At 41.1% G+C, this 18,521-nt stretch overlaps 1 protein-coding gene across 1 annotated transcript in view; it reads left to right on the top strand.

Annotated features, from left to right (window-relative positions):
* The window catches only part of LOC122190323 (synaptotagmin binding cytoplasmic RNA interacting protein), a 25,736-nt gene that overhangs the window by 1,580 nt on the left and 5,635 nt on the right, over nucleotides 1–18,521 (top strand). Inside the window, 9 exon segments of the mRNA XM_042890235.1 lie at nucleotides 1,021–1,180; nucleotides 2,077–2,195; nucleotides 2,382–2,489; nucleotides 4,207–4,320; nucleotides 4,406–4,582; nucleotides 9,169–9,304; nucleotides 10,186–10,391; nucleotides 15,349–15,498; nucleotides 16,761–16,882. Coding sequence (XP_042746169.1) covers nucleotides 1,021–1,180; nucleotides 2,077–2,195; nucleotides 2,382–2,489; nucleotides 4,207–4,320; nucleotides 4,406–4,582; nucleotides 9,169–9,304; nucleotides 10,186–10,391; nucleotides 15,349–15,498; nucleotides 16,761–16,882 — 1,292 coding nt within the window.

Raw genomic sequence — 18,521 nt, 5'->3', positions numbered from 1 at the left:
CCGCGACCGCGGCCGTCGCGGGCGGCGAAGGGGCGCGGGTCGGGCCGGGGCGGCGGGTAGGCCCGGCGGGCGGGGGGACGGCCCCGTGCGGGACGCGTGGCTCTGCCTCATTGTCCCGCCGGCCCCGCCGCGCCATTCATTGCCCGTCACGGGCCGCGCCGCGCGGCGCCGCGGGAGCGGCCGGGCTCGCTCGCCTCCCGGGGCGGAGCGCAGCCGCGCTGCCCGGGCAGGGACCGCCGGGGGCCGGCGGCGCGGCCCCGCATTGTTTCGGGGGAAGCGCGGCTCGGTGGCGGCGGAGGCGCGGCCGGGAGGCGCGTGGAGCGGCCGGGCCGGTGGTGAAATCGGGCCCGCGGTGTTGCAACCACGCTCCGGGGGGAATCGGGCGAGAGGTGGGGAAGGGCCGGGGCGCGGGCGGGGGGAGCCGCTCCTCCCGCTCCCGGGAGCTCGGCGGGGAGGGGGAAGTCGGTCACTGGAGGAAGTTGTAGGACATCTGAGCGCGCAGAGCACGTGTTTCCAGCGGGCTCATGGCGGCCGCCGCTGCCGCCGTGGGAGGGTGCGGGCTGGAATGGGCGCTTTGTTTCTCTGCCGGCCCAGTCCGGCCGGCGGTGCGGCGCTGTAAGAAGGGGAGCGCGGCCGCGGAGGGGTCGGGGGGCGGCGGGGCCGGGAGCTGGCGGAGCGTGGCTTCACTCCCCTGGCTCCGTGCTCCGTCCCGAACTTGTCGGGAGCTTCCCGGGGAGCGCGTTAGGGAGACGGCGGGCGAGGTGAGTCAGTGTCTGGCTGCGTTGTGTAAAACCTGCAGTGAGAACCACCCCGCCCCCGCCAGGCAGCGGCGTTAGGGCTTCCCTTTGTGTCAGGGCTCCTTTTGAGGAATTCTGTGCATCTCTGGAAGCTGAAAGTATCTGGGAAGTGCTCTGCCGTCTCTGTACGAGAACTGGGCGGGCTGCTGCACGTGTTGTCACTTGAATTGTTCTGCTTGGAGGTGTTTGTAGCTTAACGGTTCTGCTGCTTGCGTTCGAACAGATATCTGGAAACATGGCTACTGAACATGTGAATGGGAACGGTACTGAAGAGCCAATGGACACTTCTGCTGCAGTTACCCATTCTGAGCACTTCCAGACGTTGCTTGATGCTGGTTTACCACAGAAAGTTGCTGAAAAACTAGATGAAATTTACGTGGCAGGTAAGCTATGAAACTTGCAAAAACCTTCCTAGATCCTAGGATATTTCATTGGCTTCTGCTGTCTTTGGGCTAACTGAGCACCTTCACGTGGTTTCCAGAAGTATGAGGACTGCACTTTTAACAAAATCTGTGGTGGTTTTTTGTGTTCTTTTTTTTTTTTTTTTTTTTTTTTTTTTAACTCGGGGTTTTTTTTTTTCATGTTTTTTCCCAGACACCAGTCTGGGCCAGGCCTCTTGAGGTGGGTGGTGGGAAAGAGAAGTATGAATGTAAGTATAGTACCACCTGGGATAGGCAACAGCTGATGCTTAGAAGGAGCAGGGGATGTGGGCTTTGTGCATTTTTACTATAGTTGTATATAATTTCAAGTCACTGAAGCCTTGGTAGTCATCATTTGATGTAAATGGTGCTTTGTGGCATGATATTGGAGCTCATAGATGCAAAGGTCATTGTATTCTGCCTGTCAGGCATGGCAGTAGCATAGTAAAGCTTGATTTTGGTGTTGCTGTGATCACTCTGAGTACTGCAGTTTGCAGTCTTCTCCCAGAACATCGTGGTATATTGCTCATTAAGCTAAGTCAGTTTTTGATAGATCCTCTTGAATTCAACTTCAGGACACTGAAACTAAACCTGCCTCGTCTAGCGTGTGTTTCCGAGAATTGAAATATATAAATGCAGTAACTCTTAGTCTAATTCTTATTTTTCTGACACTTGTGGTTAAAAGTAAGCTAAGTGCACTTAAATTTTAACGTAGGGAACTAAGTGATTTCTTAGGTATATTAACTTACTTTTAGCCAGCGATTAATTCAGGGGACACTGAAATATATTAGGTGTGTTAAATATGACTAAATGGAGATTGCTACCCAAATGTAATTAGTAATTTTTTTTCTTTTCTCTAGGGCTAGTTGCACATAGTGATCTAGATGAAAGAGCTATTGAAGCTTTAAAGGAATTTAATGAAGAAGGTGCATTGGCAGTGCTTCAGCAGTTTAAAGACAGTGATCTCTCACATGTTCAGGTAACATTAAGCAATTCAGAATATAATTGTTGAGGGATAAACTGCTGGTAGACTGGCAAAAGGTTTGGTTAAATCTCTTCACTGAACCATATGTGATATGTGAAATGTGCTCTGTGGAAGTTCAAGGCAAAATTAGGTTCTGGTTTGTAATGTTTGCAGAACTGAAGATTAATGCATCTCTTGCAGAACAAAAGTGCCTTTTTATGTGGAGTCATGAAGACGTACAGGCAGAGGGAAAAACAGGGGACCAAGGTGGCAGATTCTAGCAAAGGACCAGATGAGGCAAAAATTAAGGTATGTGACTGAAAGATAAAAGGTACAAAGACTGTGTTTTTGGTGTTGTTCTTCCAAAGTGCTTGTGGTAGAGATCTTAATTTTTAAGGAACTGTGCTTTCTTAGTAAAGGATGTTATAGATTCTTTGTCATTATTTACAAGCTTTCATCTTAGATTGTATCTTCAGGAGAACTTATATACTGTCTATTACTAGAACTGAACGTGTGTTGAAACATGAAAAACGTTTGGCAGTTTGGTTTATGTGCTGAGTATTGGCTCGTTGGGACAGTTAGGCTGCTTCGCAGTTAGAACTTGTAGGAAACTTTCAGCATGGGTATTTGAGTGCAGAGTATGGAATGTCAGCTACTGGCTTGGCTTTCTTCTCTCAATTCAGATGTAGAAGAACTCCATGGTAGGGAGATAATATTTGTGTCAAAACTGTCTTAAAGAATACATTATTTCTTCAGATGAGTCTTCTGATACCAAGAAACTGCTGTGACAGGAGTTAGGCATACTACAGTTTACATTAAATACTGTGGTAACCTACTTGACCAAATGGAAAGGAAAGGAGAAAGAGGTACATTTAGTTGAAGTCTTAGAAAGTTGAGGCAGTCTTTCATCTTTAACTTTTTATGAATGAAATGGAAAAGCCATGTGGGAAAGAACCTGCTTTGGCAGGGGGTTGGACTTGATGATCTCTGGAGGTCCCTTCCAACCCCTACAATTCTGTGATTCTGTGATTAAAAATAAGTGTGTAGATTGCAAAACTGGTACGTCTCTCTTTCTCCTGATTTTGAGGCTGGGGTGCGATTAATTAAAATAATAATAATAATAATGTAACAACTGGTATACAGTTCTTGACAATGCCACATAAAGCATCAACAATAAGTATTAAATAACAAGGTAGCATAGCTGTTACTGCTGATGGCTGTACTGTTTAAAATCACTCTGTGATTTTCCAGTTGTGAAATCAACTTCTGATTATGAGTAGTTAAACGAGCAGTTCCTTTGCATGTACAGTTGATTTGTCTTTGTACAAAATTATTAAGAAAAGACCCTTCTCAGAGGAGCTTCTGTAGGTGTTTGTATTGTGAATTTCAGTTAACGTTTTTAGTTGGTATTATATTTGTAACTGCGTGCAGTGACTGTAGCAAAGATCAGTTGTGCTGCAATGCTTTATGTTCCCACAAGGAATTGAAGGGAGGAGGAGGGACAACAGCATAGGAGGAAGGAAGTTTTATTATCACTTCAGTGGTGGGATACCTGAAGCAGAAGGAACACTGCTAGTGTTCCAGGAGTTGTAAGCAGTCAAACATGTGTTCTTTAACTTCACACTTATGAGTAATCTCATTAAGTGAAGGGAACTTCTCTGCATAAACGTTTGCAGGATTGGGCATGCCAAAACAAGAAGTGGCTCGGGCTGCTAAGATCTTCCTAATTAAAGGGAAGCTCTGTGTTCTCATACTTGGCCTCCTTTTTTTTGCGTGTGTGTATGAAAATGAAGGAATTGGGGAAAACTCCATGTGAACCTCAAATTTTCTACTGTTTCTTTTCTTGGCAATTTGAGTAATTGTTCTGCAAGTTACTTGTTGAAGCACTGGGCTTGTTTGCCTGTGAGAATTTCAAAGCAATACGGTTAAAGATGAATTTTAAACATGTCTGTTGTCTGTGAGTGAAGTACATCTAAATCAGCCAAATTTCCATCTGATTTTAAAATTTTATATTTCCTACTTGCAGGCACTCTTGGAAAGAACCGGCTACACTCTTGATGTGACTACAGGACAGAGAAAGTATGGTGGGCCTCCTCCAGAGTCTGTATATTCAGGACAGCAGCCTTCTGTTGGAACAGAGGTCAGGAGAAGGAGATACTTACGTAGGTGCATTTGTGTTTCTTGGGTGTATCTTTCTTACAAGCAACGCTCTGTGTCTGTTGTAGATATTTGTGGGTAAGATTCCAAGAGATTTGTTTGAAGATGAACTCGTTCCATTATTTGAGAAAGCTGGACCTATCTGGGATCTCCGCTTAATGATGGATCCATTAACTGGTCTAAATAGAGGATATGCTTTTGTCACGTTTTGTACTAAAGAAGCAGCTCAGGAGGCTGTTAAGCTGGTAAGTTTTTTTCATTTGCCTTTTTTTTGCTTTTTGGTAAGAACGTTGTGGCTTTTAAGCAGTTGTCCTTAGCTGATATCCGACTGCTTAAAATTAAGCTGTGTCATTGTTATATCATTTCACAAATGTCCACTCGGTGTTTTTAAGTATTTCTTTGTTTGTCCGTACAAATCTTTGCTGGACAGGTGTTAGGGACAGGATTAAAAACAAAACAAGTAAGTTTGGTCTAGTTAGGTGTGCCTTTACTGTGTACAAAAGTTGTGTTAGTGGGAGTCATTTCTGAGCTGTCAGTGTTTGGATGAGTTTTGAAGGAAGTGCTGATTGAGTTGCTGCAGTGCAAAGGAGTTGGTTGGGCTTTGTATGATTTCTGCTTTGCTCGTGTGCCAGCAGAGGGCACCACGGTAGAAAAATGTATCTAAAGTCACACAATTTCATGAGATACTTCAGAGGAGAGAGAATCACTTTTAAGGTCTGTGCTGTCTGTTTAAACAGACTGGAAAATGACAGAAAAGCTACGGGTTAAAAAGTTTACACTGTTTAGACAGAGCTGTGAAGTATTCTGGCATAATAGACAGCTCTTAATGAGCTTTCCTGATTTTATGATTGAAGCAGCCTTTTCTTTTTCAAAGACCCCCTCATCCTTTGTCTTTCTAGTCAAGTGAAACGTGAATCTTTTTGTACTAGTTGCTGTTGCATTGATCTGGCTGAGGTGATCCTAAGAGTGTGAGCCCTACTCATTCTGAGTTATACTGATACTGTATAAATCCAGTAGAGTTAAAATGTCTCTTTTGTAATAGGGTCATTTTCGCCAATTAAGTTACCTTGTTGGCGCACTGATAATGAAAATCAATAGATAGAGGGAAATAAAGCCAAAGGTAGGGCTGTCTCCCAAAAAATATTGAAATATCTTTAAAAAAAAAAAAAAAAAAAAGTGGAAGCACAAAAAAGAGTGTTATCTGTTGTTTAACTTTTTAAACAAGAATGTCTAGTGTTCCTGTGCACAATCCAAATGCACTTAGGAAAACTCAGCTGTTTGCATGTACCTCTTTGTACTTTCATTGTCAGCTTAGCTATTTATAATGTGTGTAAACTCTTCAGAGCTGTGCACATGACTTACCAAAGGAGTGGAACAAGTCAGATACATTATTGGAGGCACTGGTTAAATAAAGAGCTTTTTCCTTAGCTACGTTTTGCTTAAATGCAGCCTATTTCTTTGAGAAACCATTAGTTTCCCTAGAAATAATACATCTGATACCTGGCCTCAGTCTTGTGCTCAGTGATACAAGGGCGGAAGGTGCTTAATGCCTCTGTATGCTTGAGCTTTGATGAGCAGGAAAAAAAAACAACAGCTTCCTGTCTTTCAGATAGATTGCTACTGAGAGTAATAGTTGAAAAGCGTTAGGAATGATAGGGCAGATTTTCAGTCTTTATGTTAACATCTCTGAGGGCAGGGTTACTTCTCATGGATGCCACAAGATCCAGTTTAGCTTTTGAGTGGTCCCAGCCGTAGCAGGCTGGCTGGTTTGGTGTGTTAGAAGTTGCCCAAGTTGTCAAAGAGTGACTTGCATGAGAATCAGCAAAGTATGTCTGTGGAGCTCTGCTGAAAGTAGTGGCTTGATGACTTACGTTAGTTGCACATGTGGAACAGGTAGCTAAAGTTCTGTTACACTGAACTCTTGGTCAGCTATTTTAACGTCCTGGTATTTTAACCCGCAGTGTTCTTCTTGATACTGCATAAAACCTTCTGATATGTAGTAAACTCTTTGCAGCTTTCTGGATACAGTGAGATAGCGATCATTCTCTTCTATTTCCCATTTTCTTCCCAGTGGCTTTTTTTTTTTTTTCCATCTAGGATTCTGAAATTTACTGAAATGAGGCTATAAGTCAGTGCCTTAGATTTGTGGTTGGTAAGAGACAGGTATAAAGTTTTGTCAGTACCCAAACAGCAGAAAATACAGGCTTAACCTCTTCATTTACCAGAAGAAATCTTCAACTTCAATGGTTGAAGCTCTTATTTTTGTTTATGCATAGCACCAGCAGCTTAAAAAGGGAGAGGTGCCTTAATTCTGTCTGAAATAACTTTGATGCTGTGCTTCAGACAAAAAATGGAATGGTGCTGTGGCTTGGTACCAAGAAGACCTAAAGATCTGAACAGTAGTTAATTTTGTCTTAATTTCATCCAGTATGCAGTCCACCATCTCTGCCCTGCTGCCAGCTGCTTTAGTACAAGTGGCATCTCAAGTGTTGTTTGTTCACACAGGCACCACCTGTCAGAAGTCAGGTGTGACTTCTTTCAGGCATCTCTTCTCTGTCAGCCTGTCTGGTTTGCCTTCTGACTCTGTACTCGGAGCGTTGGGTTCTAGGTGGTTTTATACACGCGCATTCAGTTCTCCTTTCTACTGTTTCATATAAAGTTGTTAGTCTGCAGTTTTGGAAGTTGTTTCGGAAGGATTAGTATTACTGTGGGCATGCACAGAAATAAGAACCAGTGGGCTAAGCTTGTGGGAGAATGTATTTGAGCTTGTGGGAGAATATATGCTAGGTGCTGTTATAATTCAAAGCATTTTTTGACCAGAGCAGATAGAAGTTTGATCAAAGTGCAGGTACAGTTGAATTATGCAAGCATTCCCCTTAAGCAGTTTGCCAGCTATGCAAGCAGTTTGTTCACTGCTAGAAATAAATGCGGGTGAGAGTGAATGAAATGGCAAAACAGATCTTAGCTGTTTGGTGTAATTTATTTCACCTGTCTGTGAATAGGTTCTTGAAGAACTTAGCAGAAAAGGAGTCTTCTGTAGTGTCTATAGGGTACTGATGTCTCTGCTGGCTTTGGGTGTGGATGCGGTGGTGACAGGAGGGAAGAGCATTGTGCTGACCTTGCTAATTTGGTGGCCTGGCTGTTGTGGCACTTAATCCAGAATTGGGCTTGTGTATGCCTTATCTAACTTTGCAGTTGGTTTGCAAACTGTTTACCTAAGAAGTACCAATATATATTTAGGAGCACCTAATTGCAGGCTGCCTTGTCAGCGGTAGGAGAAACATGCAGTAGAAAATAGTAGTTAATATATTGTAGCGTGAAAAACTAATGTCAGTGTGGAATTGCAGTATGTTAGAATAATAAAGAGTTGTTCCTGTTACAAGGTGTGGGAGGGTCATTTGGATTAAATGTGGAGTCAGACTTTAGTCTTACATTTTGAAAGGGACATCTAGATAATATATCAGATAAAACTTACCTATATGTTCAATTCAACGAGCATCTTTTTGCATCTTGTATCCAGATGTACAAGGGGCTAGCTTTTTTAAAGGTGTTTCTTCTAAAGGATTTTTTTCCCCATTATAGTTGGTTTCTTTGTTAATCTGTGTGAGTGCTGTTAAACACGTATTGCTGTGTGATTTTGTTTCCAACTTTAAAATTCTTCCTTTGCCACGCAGTCAACAGATACAGAGATGCTTTTTGCGGCCCTTTGTTATGTTTTGCTACATAACTAGTTGGAAAGGTGCCACTGAAAATCATTTCTGCATCTGCAGCTCTTTCAGCTCAAGTCTGCTACAGTTGTACAGCTTTGACAATTCTCAATTATGCAGCTTTTTTTGTTTGTTTGTTTTTTTTACTATAGGTATGCCTAAATAAATGTACATCTTCACCCTGATCTTTAGTGCACCAAGCAGGAAGGGGGTGTGGAAGACTTGCATATGTGGGGAAGTTTGCCACTAGACACAAAACCACTTGCTAGATTAAGTAGCTAGATTAAAGTTTGAAATGCTGCTCTACTACTTGTCAATAAAACATTGACCATAAAACAGGTTTCCTAGCTGAAGAACTGCCTGTTGCTATGCTTGCAATTGGAAAAGGGTTGGCATACCACCATTTTTGACCTCCTTGCTGCTTATTGGGGTGCTATATGTCAGTCTGCATCCCAGTGAAAGGCACTTTTTTGTCAGCAGTTGTCTGCAATGGTGTGTGTTTTTCCCCTTGAACTGCTGATGTGTTCAGGCTGTTTTGGGAGAGGCATTTGAACAGAAATCTTAAGATTTCAAAGCAGTGGAAGCTTCTTTCTGCTGCTTATTGTCTGTGTGTAATCTACATGCTTTGGAAAGAATTCAGCAATTGCTTTTGCATGCTTGGTGGAGAAGGCCTGATCGTGGCTGTCTGTCGTCTGTGAACTACAGAGCTTTGGAAGGGAATCTGACCTTAATTGCAACACCTGTCTTCTATTGTACACAATTCAATTTAAGAATTCACAGATGCCATCTGTAGAGCAAGTTGGGTCTTTTGCTGTGCTGCTGTGAAGGGATTACCCTTGCCTTCTGCAACCTGGGCAAATCGTAACTTTTCACAGTTCCACAAAAAATCTAAAGAAACATGTATTAAGAAGCAGGCTTGAACAAAAAGGGAAAGGTATTTGTTGGTGTGCTATGAAGGTAGTTTAAGGAACATAGGTATAATTGAGTATATTTCATAAGAATGTTGTAAATGTCAAAGAATATATACATTACTAGATGTACTTATAGAAGTAAAGTATTTGATAGTGCTGCTGTTGGAGAAGAATGAAAGTTATCTATCTAATGGTTGTCTGCTTTTCTTTCAGTACAACAATCATGAAATTCGCTCTGGAAAACACATTGGTGTATGCATCTCTGTTGCCAATAATAGACTTTTTGTTGGTTCTATTCCTAAGAGTAAAACCAAGGAGCAAATTGTTGAAGAATTCAGCAAAGTAACAGGTAACTCAGTAACTGTTGTGTTGAGCTGGAAGGTGTCAGATGTGATCAGTAATGAACTTTTTGCCATCTTCTTCAATGATGATGGCTGGTAGGACTCAATATTTCCCTTGACTTCCGGGATTTATGTTTGTTTTTTCTTTTTTTTTTTTAATTTACTGTGCCAAGGGCTGAAATCTAATTAAACAAGGTGTGTAGTTCCAGTTTTACTGAGATGTGTGTAATGTTTAAAAAGGCCATTCAAACAAATGTGTGGTTTTGTTATTTCGGTACTAAGAGATGTTTCAAAAACTTTTCAAGACAGAACTGAAGCAGATTGGAGAACATAACTAGTTTTGTGCTTCAGAATTCTTTGCATTTTGATGAGGATCTCTTCTTGTTAATAGCATATAAACTTGAAAAGGCAATGTTTTATGGCTTCCTCTGTTACTGAATGGTATACTTTAGGTTTCCTGGAGCAACACTGAAACTCTTTATATGTCTTGAAATCATGCACGTTTAACCTTTTGTTCTTTGGACATCCATGGAAAAAGCACATGCTGATAAGTATTGTGACTTAGGGGTTTGAGAGGAGGGGTGACAAAACACAACTTTTGGCTGCCCTCTCCCTTCTGGTCAGTGAGATGAAAGGTACTCTTCCATAGTTTCTAAGCTTTCCTCACCTAATACAAGGATTGCTAAGCTGGGATAGCGTGATGTCTTTTTGAAAATGTTGATCTTGAAAGTCTGGAAACTTTATGATGTTCATAGTCTGAGGAGTTTAGCATGGTTGTGCCTTTTGGAACCATTGGTTAGGTGCGTATTTCCCAGAAACATAATCTCTACTTGTTAATGTAAAATCCCAGAATAAAGCTATAACGAATAAATTCTCTGCTTAATTTCAGAGGGCCTTACAGATGTCATATTGTATCATCAGCCTGATGACAAGAAGAAGAACCGGGGTTTCTGTTTCCTTGAATATGAAGATCACAAAACTGCTGCTCAAGCCAGACGTAGGTTAATGAGTGGCAAAGTGAAAGTCTGGGGAAATGTTGTTACAGTTGAATGGGCCGACCCTATAGAAGACCCAGATCCAGAAGTCATGGCAAAGGTAATAAAGCTGTAAGAGAAACATAGCATAATTATAAGTGCGTTGTCCCAGAGTAAGTATTTCCTGATATTAGCCTAGGTTTCAATTGCATCTGTCAGTCTTCTTGAAAGAAAGAGGTATTGAGAAAGAAAGCATATGAATGTACTGTAGAATTGATGTGAATTTTAGAAGAGCTACTGACTGATGTTATCTCATTCTCCCAAGGATAAATGGTCCATTTGCTGGCATACTTGATTTCTCCTCTGGAAGTGGTTGTGGTGACTCCAAACATACAAATGTCTTTGTAGCATAAGATTTGATTGCACAGAAATCTGGCTATGTTCAGAGAGCAAGCCTTAATGATTTTTAACCCTGGAAATGCATGTTTATCATTTCAGAAGTGAAACATATAATAATAACATAAAACATATAAGATGTGCAGATTGGAATTTTCAAAGATGTCTTGTAGCAGTTGCTTTTGAGAAGCTGATCAATTACTGTATATTTTGAACCTTTTTTTTATTCTCCTTTCTTTATTTCTTGGGCAGGGTGCTAATTCCTTCAAGTGTTATGAGTGGATTATGACTATTTCAGTTAAGCACAAGTCTGAACTCTTAACATTTTGAAGTACACTGTAGCACTTCTGTTATCCATGTGATATTTTGCCATAAGAATGGATTACCTGATTTTTCTTCCCGTTAGATAATGTCCAAGTCCAAGTCAGTTCTGTTGTGTAGCTGAGTTGTTTGATGGAAAATCTTAGCTAGCTCATATCCTTATCTCTTTACTTGCTTTTTGCCTGTGTTTTCGCTTTGGTCTTGAGACACATCACTTGCTGGAGTCCTGCTTTGGATAGGCCTAGTAAGATAGCTTTGCTGAGAATCTCCTCTTCTCTGATCCGTAAGGAGAAAGGGTTGGGCAGGGTCTCACTTTTAGGAGAGAAAAAAATAATCTGCTTTTGTAGTAAGGGTATTGCAGAAGCATTTTGGATTATCCTGATGCAGGCTTTATTTTTCTTGCTCAGTATTGTAGTTGGTCAGCCACAGGGAAGAATCTTAAATGCAAAATCTGTTGAGTGGCACTTCCTGCATCTCTCAGCCTGTCTGAATTTCTTGTCTCAAAAGAGAGCCGCCCTAATCCAACCAACTGTTAAACTAACAAGAACTTCTGATGATATGATCATGTAGTTAAGTGGGAGGTGAAAGGGGACATGAGTCCCCATCAGTGTCTTTCTGAGGTAAGCTTACAAGTGTAAGGAAAGGAAGGCTAAAGAAATTAAATCTTGATGGTGTTTTGTCCCATGTAATTTTGTTGAGGTGTCGCTGTTGTAATACCTCATGTTGCTTTGTATTTAAGTGGGACATGAAAGTGAAAAATGCGCAGGAAAGAACTTGTTGTTTTCAGTGCCATTTGCCAAATGCACGCAGTTGGTGGAAAAGGGAACAAATGTGCGACTGAGAAATGCTGAGAAGTATAGAGTGCATAGGTTGTGTTTGAAGGCAGTAAGTGACACAGGTGCTGGTGGCTGACCTTTCTGGCTTCTTGCATCCCTTAGTTTGTTCTTGTTACGTGCAGAGGCTCCATTCCAGACTAGCCCACTTACTGTATGAATATGGAAGGATTGCATCTGGTGCTTCTAGAAGTGCTGGCTTTACTTTCTGTTGCTTGCTGTTGTGTTAGGTTTAAGAGTAGCCAAGCTGCCACTTGCATCCACAGCAATCTCCCAGGTGTGAGCTGTGCGTTGACTATCAGTATTCCCAGCTACTGCCCTTCAGGAGCAAACGGGGGAGTGCTTGACTCTTCTATGCTTCCTTAGGTAGAAGGTTCTGAATCACAGGATCACACAGAGTCACAGAATGGCCAGGGTTGGAAGGGACCATGAGTCTCCAACTCCCCTGCCACAGACAGGGCCACCAACCATTTAATACCAGACCAGGCTGCCCAGGGCTCCATGCAACCTGGCCTTGAACACTTCCAGGGATGGGGCATCCACAACCTCTCCGGGCAGCCTGTTGCAGCACCTCACCACTCTCATAGCAAAGAACTCGCCCCTGATATCCAACCTAAATCTTCCCCCTCAACTTAAAACCATTTCCCCTTGTCCTGCTGTTATTTACCCTTTCAAAGAGTTGACTCCTCTCCTGTTCATAGGCTCTCTTTAGGTACTGAGATCACCTTGTAGCCTTGCATAAAAGGGCTTGTTGCCTTAAATAAGTATCTTCTGCATGTTGAGGTAAAAGACTAGCTGTTGAAGCTGGACTGTGTGCTACAGGAGTGCAGTACATGTGCGAACAGGTTGTATATGAATACAGTTGTTGAAGTAATTGATTTCTGATCCAAACAAGCATTTTTTGTAACTTTAAGTTGTGCTAATAGTTTTTTCCTAAGCAGCATTTTGATGCCGCTCGTGTTTTAAATTATTTCTGTAGCATGGCTGTGGGTACAGAGCATGTGCTGGATTGGCAGCTTAAGTAGCTAAATAAAGTCTGGTTCTCGTGGCTGCCTGGTAGATGATAGGGCAGGAGACAGGGCTACTAACCCCTGGAGAATGTAGTAACAAAGTTTGAAGTGTTTGTGCTGTAGTTAGGAGGAGGAAAAGGAGCAGATCCAAAAGTTTTGGGGGTAGTCCAATCTTCAGCAGTTTTCAAGTGGGTCCAGCATTTATGACACGGTGCTGCTGTGTGTTTGCATGCAGAATAGTTGGGTATATTGGTTGTTAGATGTGCATTGGTGAATTCTTGGTTACAACCTCTGAGCCTTAACCAAGTGCATTTTTTTTTTTTTTTTTAAACCTCTTCAGCTTAAATGAAATAAAAATGGTTTCACCTTCACTCAGCCCATGCTTCAGTTTTTCTCTTAGCATCGGCACCTTTGTTGACTGGTTCAGCTATGCATTGCATCGCACGGCTATGCATTTAACTTGTAGCAGGAACAGAGGTGTTAGAGATCAATGTGTTCAACTGCACAGGAGAAAGTTTGAACTCTTTGTGTTTTTAAAAATGTAATGCTAGTGCAACTTGTACTGAAAAAAGATGATAATCTTTATGGTTTGTAATCATATCTGACACAGAATGTCAGTTGTTGAGGACTTACTGTTGAAGGCTACTTAGGAATCTTGTGAGAACCAGCTCTGATTTTATCCTTTCCTACAGCACAAGAATAATCTTTGAGTGAAAGATACTGATTCTAAAAGCAGGCATTTATGTGACAAAACTTCTGTAATTTACTTTATTGAATTAAGGTGCGGTTAAGATAGCATGCTTGTACTAGACAGGCAAGTAGAAAAATGTTAACACAGGATAGAAAGAAGTTTTCCCTATGGAGCTGGCCTGTGACTTCTTTCATCCCATGAGAATCCTCCAGGGTAGCTGTTGCCAAAGGCTGAAGTTGATTATCTGGATCAGACTTACAGTCTGTAGTGTCCTTTCATTCCATCCTAACTCTGCCATCTAGTGAGACAGGGATTTATGGAAGTCTGTTCTGTTTATTAGTAACCTAATTACACAGTCATAGACATAGTAATTATCTATTATACATACAAGCAGATATTTGAGTGTACTAAATTCCTATACTTTGTAGGAGCAGGGATTATAGTTTCACTTCAGAAAGTCAAAGCGTGCTTTCTTTGGTCCCTTTGTACTCTGTGTTACTTGTGTTGACCTTTAGGATTAGGAATGGGAAGTCAAATACTGTCACATAGCACGTTTGCTTGCTTTTATCATTGTCCAGCTAGACATCAGTGGTGTGGGAGGTTATGGACAGAGGCTGCAGATCTGCAGTTGCAGTGTAGGAAGGTAGCACTATAACGTCAGGGTGCGATGACCGCATCTAGAAGGGACTCCCAAAGTGTAAGAGGTAGCTCATGGGTGATGTCATGCAAAGGTGATGATAATGCACAGGTCTTTTAGTGCAGCCTTAGTGTGGATGCAGGGACAAGTTTGCAAATGCTATCAGCCAATTAACATATGTGCAGTGCGTGGTGTCTGGTGTATAAGAGTCTAATGCATGTATTTGCCAAGCTGCAGTATGTTTGCTTGCGTTAACCTCACAGAATCACAGAATGGCCAGGGTTGGAAGGGACCTCAAGGATCATGAATCTCCAACCCCCCTGCCACATGCAGGGCCACCAACCTCCAACTGTTTGAAGATGAAACTTTGGGCTGATGATTTAGCACTGTCCAGCAGTTAACCAGATATGTGTAAATTCTTAGTAGGTAAGCAGGCTTTCTCATGTTAAAAGCTGTGTTGCAGTCTTCAAAGAGTTTAGTAGCTGTGTTGCATCTCTCTGTGAGAGAGACAGGGAGGGAATAGGTTTTTAGTTGGTTGGAAGTGGCTGTTCCATAAACAAAAAGGGCTCAGCTTGACTTGTGAGAAGGTCCTGGAGTCAGCTGGCAGTGTCAGTGTCAGTATCCCTTTCTGTGTTTCTTCCCTCTTCTAGCTGTGGATTCAGGTCACTGAGTGTTTCTCAGGCAAGCACAGTCCAGCTGCTCCAGTGTTTGGCGTAGTTGTAGCATAGGAGCCACAAGTTAAGCAGCTTGAGAGCTGCAGGCCTGTCACCTCTGACCTAGATATTACAGTGATGACTGTACTGCAGAAACCTGTCTAAACAATGGAATGTTTTGATAAGTTAATTATTTTGTATAACCAATAACCAATTTCACTTGCCTTCTTTCAGCTTTGAAAGTGTTCCTGAGTTGAAAATTATTGCTGCTGGGATTCCTTTAAAGATTAACAAAAACAGTGTTGACTTTCAGAATGCTAGTGCTATGTAATCATGTTTGAAAATGGATCTCATATTTTTAGCAGTAAGGGATGTTTGCAGCCAACTTGTGCTTATAGGAGCATATAAATTCCCCTATCTACATACATTAAATACTATACTTAAAATATATTTTCAGTGCTGCCAATAGTAACAATTTGCAAAACTTTATTTCATCTTTTGGATCGCACTTCTAAATCTTTCTAATTTGCTTTCTAGGTAAAAGTTCTGTTTGTCCGCAATCTCGCCAACACTGTAACAGAGGAGATACTAGAAAAGGCCTTCAGTCAGTTTGGAAAGCTAGAGCGAGTGAAGAAGCTAAAAGACTATGCTTTCATTCATTTTGATGAACGGGATGGTGCTGTAAAGGTATGTGAGGAGGGCTGTACTCGTGTGCATGTGCTCGTGCGGGTGTGAAAACAGTTTCCAAATATGTAATTTAGATGATGTATATTTCTTGTAACTCTGCGGAGGAGTGCTAAGCATTTTTGTTGCCAACATCCATCTCTGGGTAGCTCCTATAAAAAAATAAAGCATTTGTTAGCTTGAAAAACTGCATCTTAGATGTATGTGTTCTACGTAGTTCTCTGATGAGTATCTGAGGTAATCATACCTGTAATTTGGAATACAAATGCCAGAAGTTGAATGACTCTTCTCAACAAATTTTCAGTAGGTGCTAAAGCTGTTTCTCTAGGACAGGCAATGAACATTTATTTTCTAGGGGCAGAGCAACTTCATTTTTTTTATGGTGTAGAATAAGGGCCTTTTTGATGAGAGGGTCAGGACAACTGAGGAATTGTCATCCCTGGATTTTGTCAGCCTGGTCTTTTTTCTGGTCATCTGTTGTTGGGAAGGGAAAGTGCATTTCCTCTGCTGCCTGTAGTGTATCTATTTTTTTTTTTTTCTTTTTATGTCCTGTGGGAGGATACAGGATACAAGGGGATTTAGCTTTTCTTGTTCGTCCAGATGCCTTGAAGCAGATGCTTAGGAAGATGGTGGAAAGAGTCTTCTCACAGGATACACGTCCTGTCAAGGCTCAGCTATGTGGAGTCCTTAAAAATGGTAGAATCTTCAGGATTCCTCTGCTTGAAATCAACTTTTAGCAACTACTGTGACTTGAGAGAAATATACATGCGTGTTTTTGTTTTTGTTTTTTTTCCTTAATTGAGAATGAGACCATTACTTTTTGGCTTCTGGCTTAAAAAAAAAAAAAAGCAACAAACTTAACGTATGAAAGCACAAAACCACACTGATTTTTAATCTTAGTAGTGTTTCCATTTATGCTGACAGTAGAGATATATTGCCTTACTGCAAATTTTTCCTTAGTGTCTTTTCAGAAAACAGTTCTGTCAATTCATTAATTGAAACAACTTGTGAGGATTTGAAGCCTATTCAGAGTTTTGAGTGGAAGATTTTTAAACTAACACATGCAGTCTTGGGTTTCAGAGGCAAGTTAAGAGGAAATGCATAACTTTCTGAAACCCATAATATTATGCTAATTTTTTTTAGATTTATATTGTTGTTTTAGCTATGGGTAACAACATTTAAAATGCATATTCTAAAGGATAGAATAAAATTAATAACTCCAGATATGCTTAGAAGTATATTTAAAGTCTGGTTAATTCCTTCAGGCAATGGAAGAAATGAATGGCAAAGATTTAGAGGGAGAAAACATTGAAATTGTTTTTGCTAAGCCACCAGATCAAAAAAGGAAAGAACGGAAAGCTCAGAGACAAGCGGCTAAAAATCAGATGTAAGTGTAAATGCATGCACATGTTGTATTACTTCTGAAAGACGTGTATGATCTTAAGAACCGGAACTTCTAGGTAGTTAGTAAGTGTATCATAGTGCACACAGGTTCTTCAGCTTCTCTGAAAATGTTGGATGTGTTTAAGTTGTTTGCGTTTCACATAAGGCCTAGTGGTGTTAGTTGAGAATTCAGTTACTGTTCTGCTCAGAGGGTGCATGAGCACCAGAGGAAACGAGCAGGTTCTTCACTTCTTATTCTGAAGTTTCATGTATTCCTGCACTGGTCTGTCAGATGGATGTATTTAGAGACATGTGCTCCTTCTAGCAGTCTTAGGAGAATTGATATGGCCCCCCCCAAAGGAGGATCCTGACGCACGTTTTGGCAACTTCCAGAAGACATATCTGTTTATGAGATTTATATAAACTCATACTATACTCATAAAGATCTCACTGTCTTGAATGCTTAACGTGCCAAAAAATACATTTCACGCTACTGTGTTCTGCTTAACGTTCTCATGTATTTGTATCTTGTAACTTTCCTAACCATTTTCCCTCCCCCACTGTATTTCCAAAAATAACTTGTGCCACTGCTGCGGTGCAGCATTTGAGAAGGCAGAATAGAGAGGTTACCAGATTACTACAGATCTCCAGATGGTGACCTAACATATGTATGGAACTGCTTAAGTTTGCCCTGCTTATAGGTCTTGTAACTTTCTTGGTCCTTTTGTTCTTTCCCATTACTGTAAGCAGTTGATCTCATTACTCTTTCGCTTGTCTTCTGTGCCTTGCCTTTTCTGTTGTGCTTAAAGTTTGTTTGTTTGATTATGCGTCTTCTTTCTCTGTATTCTTTGTCTTGGCAATAGTGCAATGAATTCTTGATTAATTGTATTATAAGTTGCTGCTGAAATTTGTATGACTTCTTAAGGTGGGCAGTTGTCTTGCGTAGTCAACAGGGGTAATTGTCTCTGGTTGGAGATATGTTTTCTCAGGTTGAATTTGAGTAATAAAAAAAGTCTAGTATGGCAGTAGACTGCTGTTTTGCCAGCTCTTTGCTCAGGGTCTGCTAATCTTCTACCGTTTCTGGTAGTGGAAAGGGAGGTTTTCCTAGAAGGTGTTTGATCAGCTTTAATGCTCTATGACTTCCATTTCCCTGCCCCTAAATGTTCTTTGTAGATGATCTGACATCCAGTATTGCTACTTCTGGATATCGTATTTAGAACACAGGACATTTTCCTGGTGTATAACAAGTCTAATAAAAACATAATGCTGTACGTGTATGTTGTCTCTCCTGCACCCTTTAATGGGCATGTGTCTAACTTTGTGGATGCAGGTAAAGCAGGGCTGCCTTTCTTTTTCTTTTTTCTTTTTTTTTTTCTTTTTTTTTTCTTTTTTTTTTTCTCCTGGTCAGAGTAATTTCAGTTGATCAGTCCCTCTTTCCAGTTCTTTCATTTGGGAATTTGCTATGTTCCTTTACTTTTAGGAACTGTTGAGGCATCTGAAGTAGGAAAGCTAGTTAGTTAGGAAAGGAATTTAGTCTGATTAAGCTCCAGGCTTGTTTGAATTTTGATTATATTATTAATGAGTGAATTGTGAATTGTAAGGGCTTTCAATTTTCTTAGGATTCTAAAAGATGAGAGGGAATA

Source organism: Lagopus leucura, unplaced genomic scaffold, assembly GCF_019238085.1.
Source record: "Lagopus leucura isolate 7727_CA_CO unplaced genomic scaffold, USGS_WTPT01 Super-Scaffold_73, whole genome shotgun sequence".
Taxonomy (NCBI): Eukaryota; Metazoa; Chordata; class Aves; order Galliformes; family Phasianidae; genus Lagopus; species Lagopus leucura.
The sequence above is the reverse complement of the archived record's forward strand: the minus strand, read 5'-3'. Positions and strand labels throughout refer to the sequence as shown.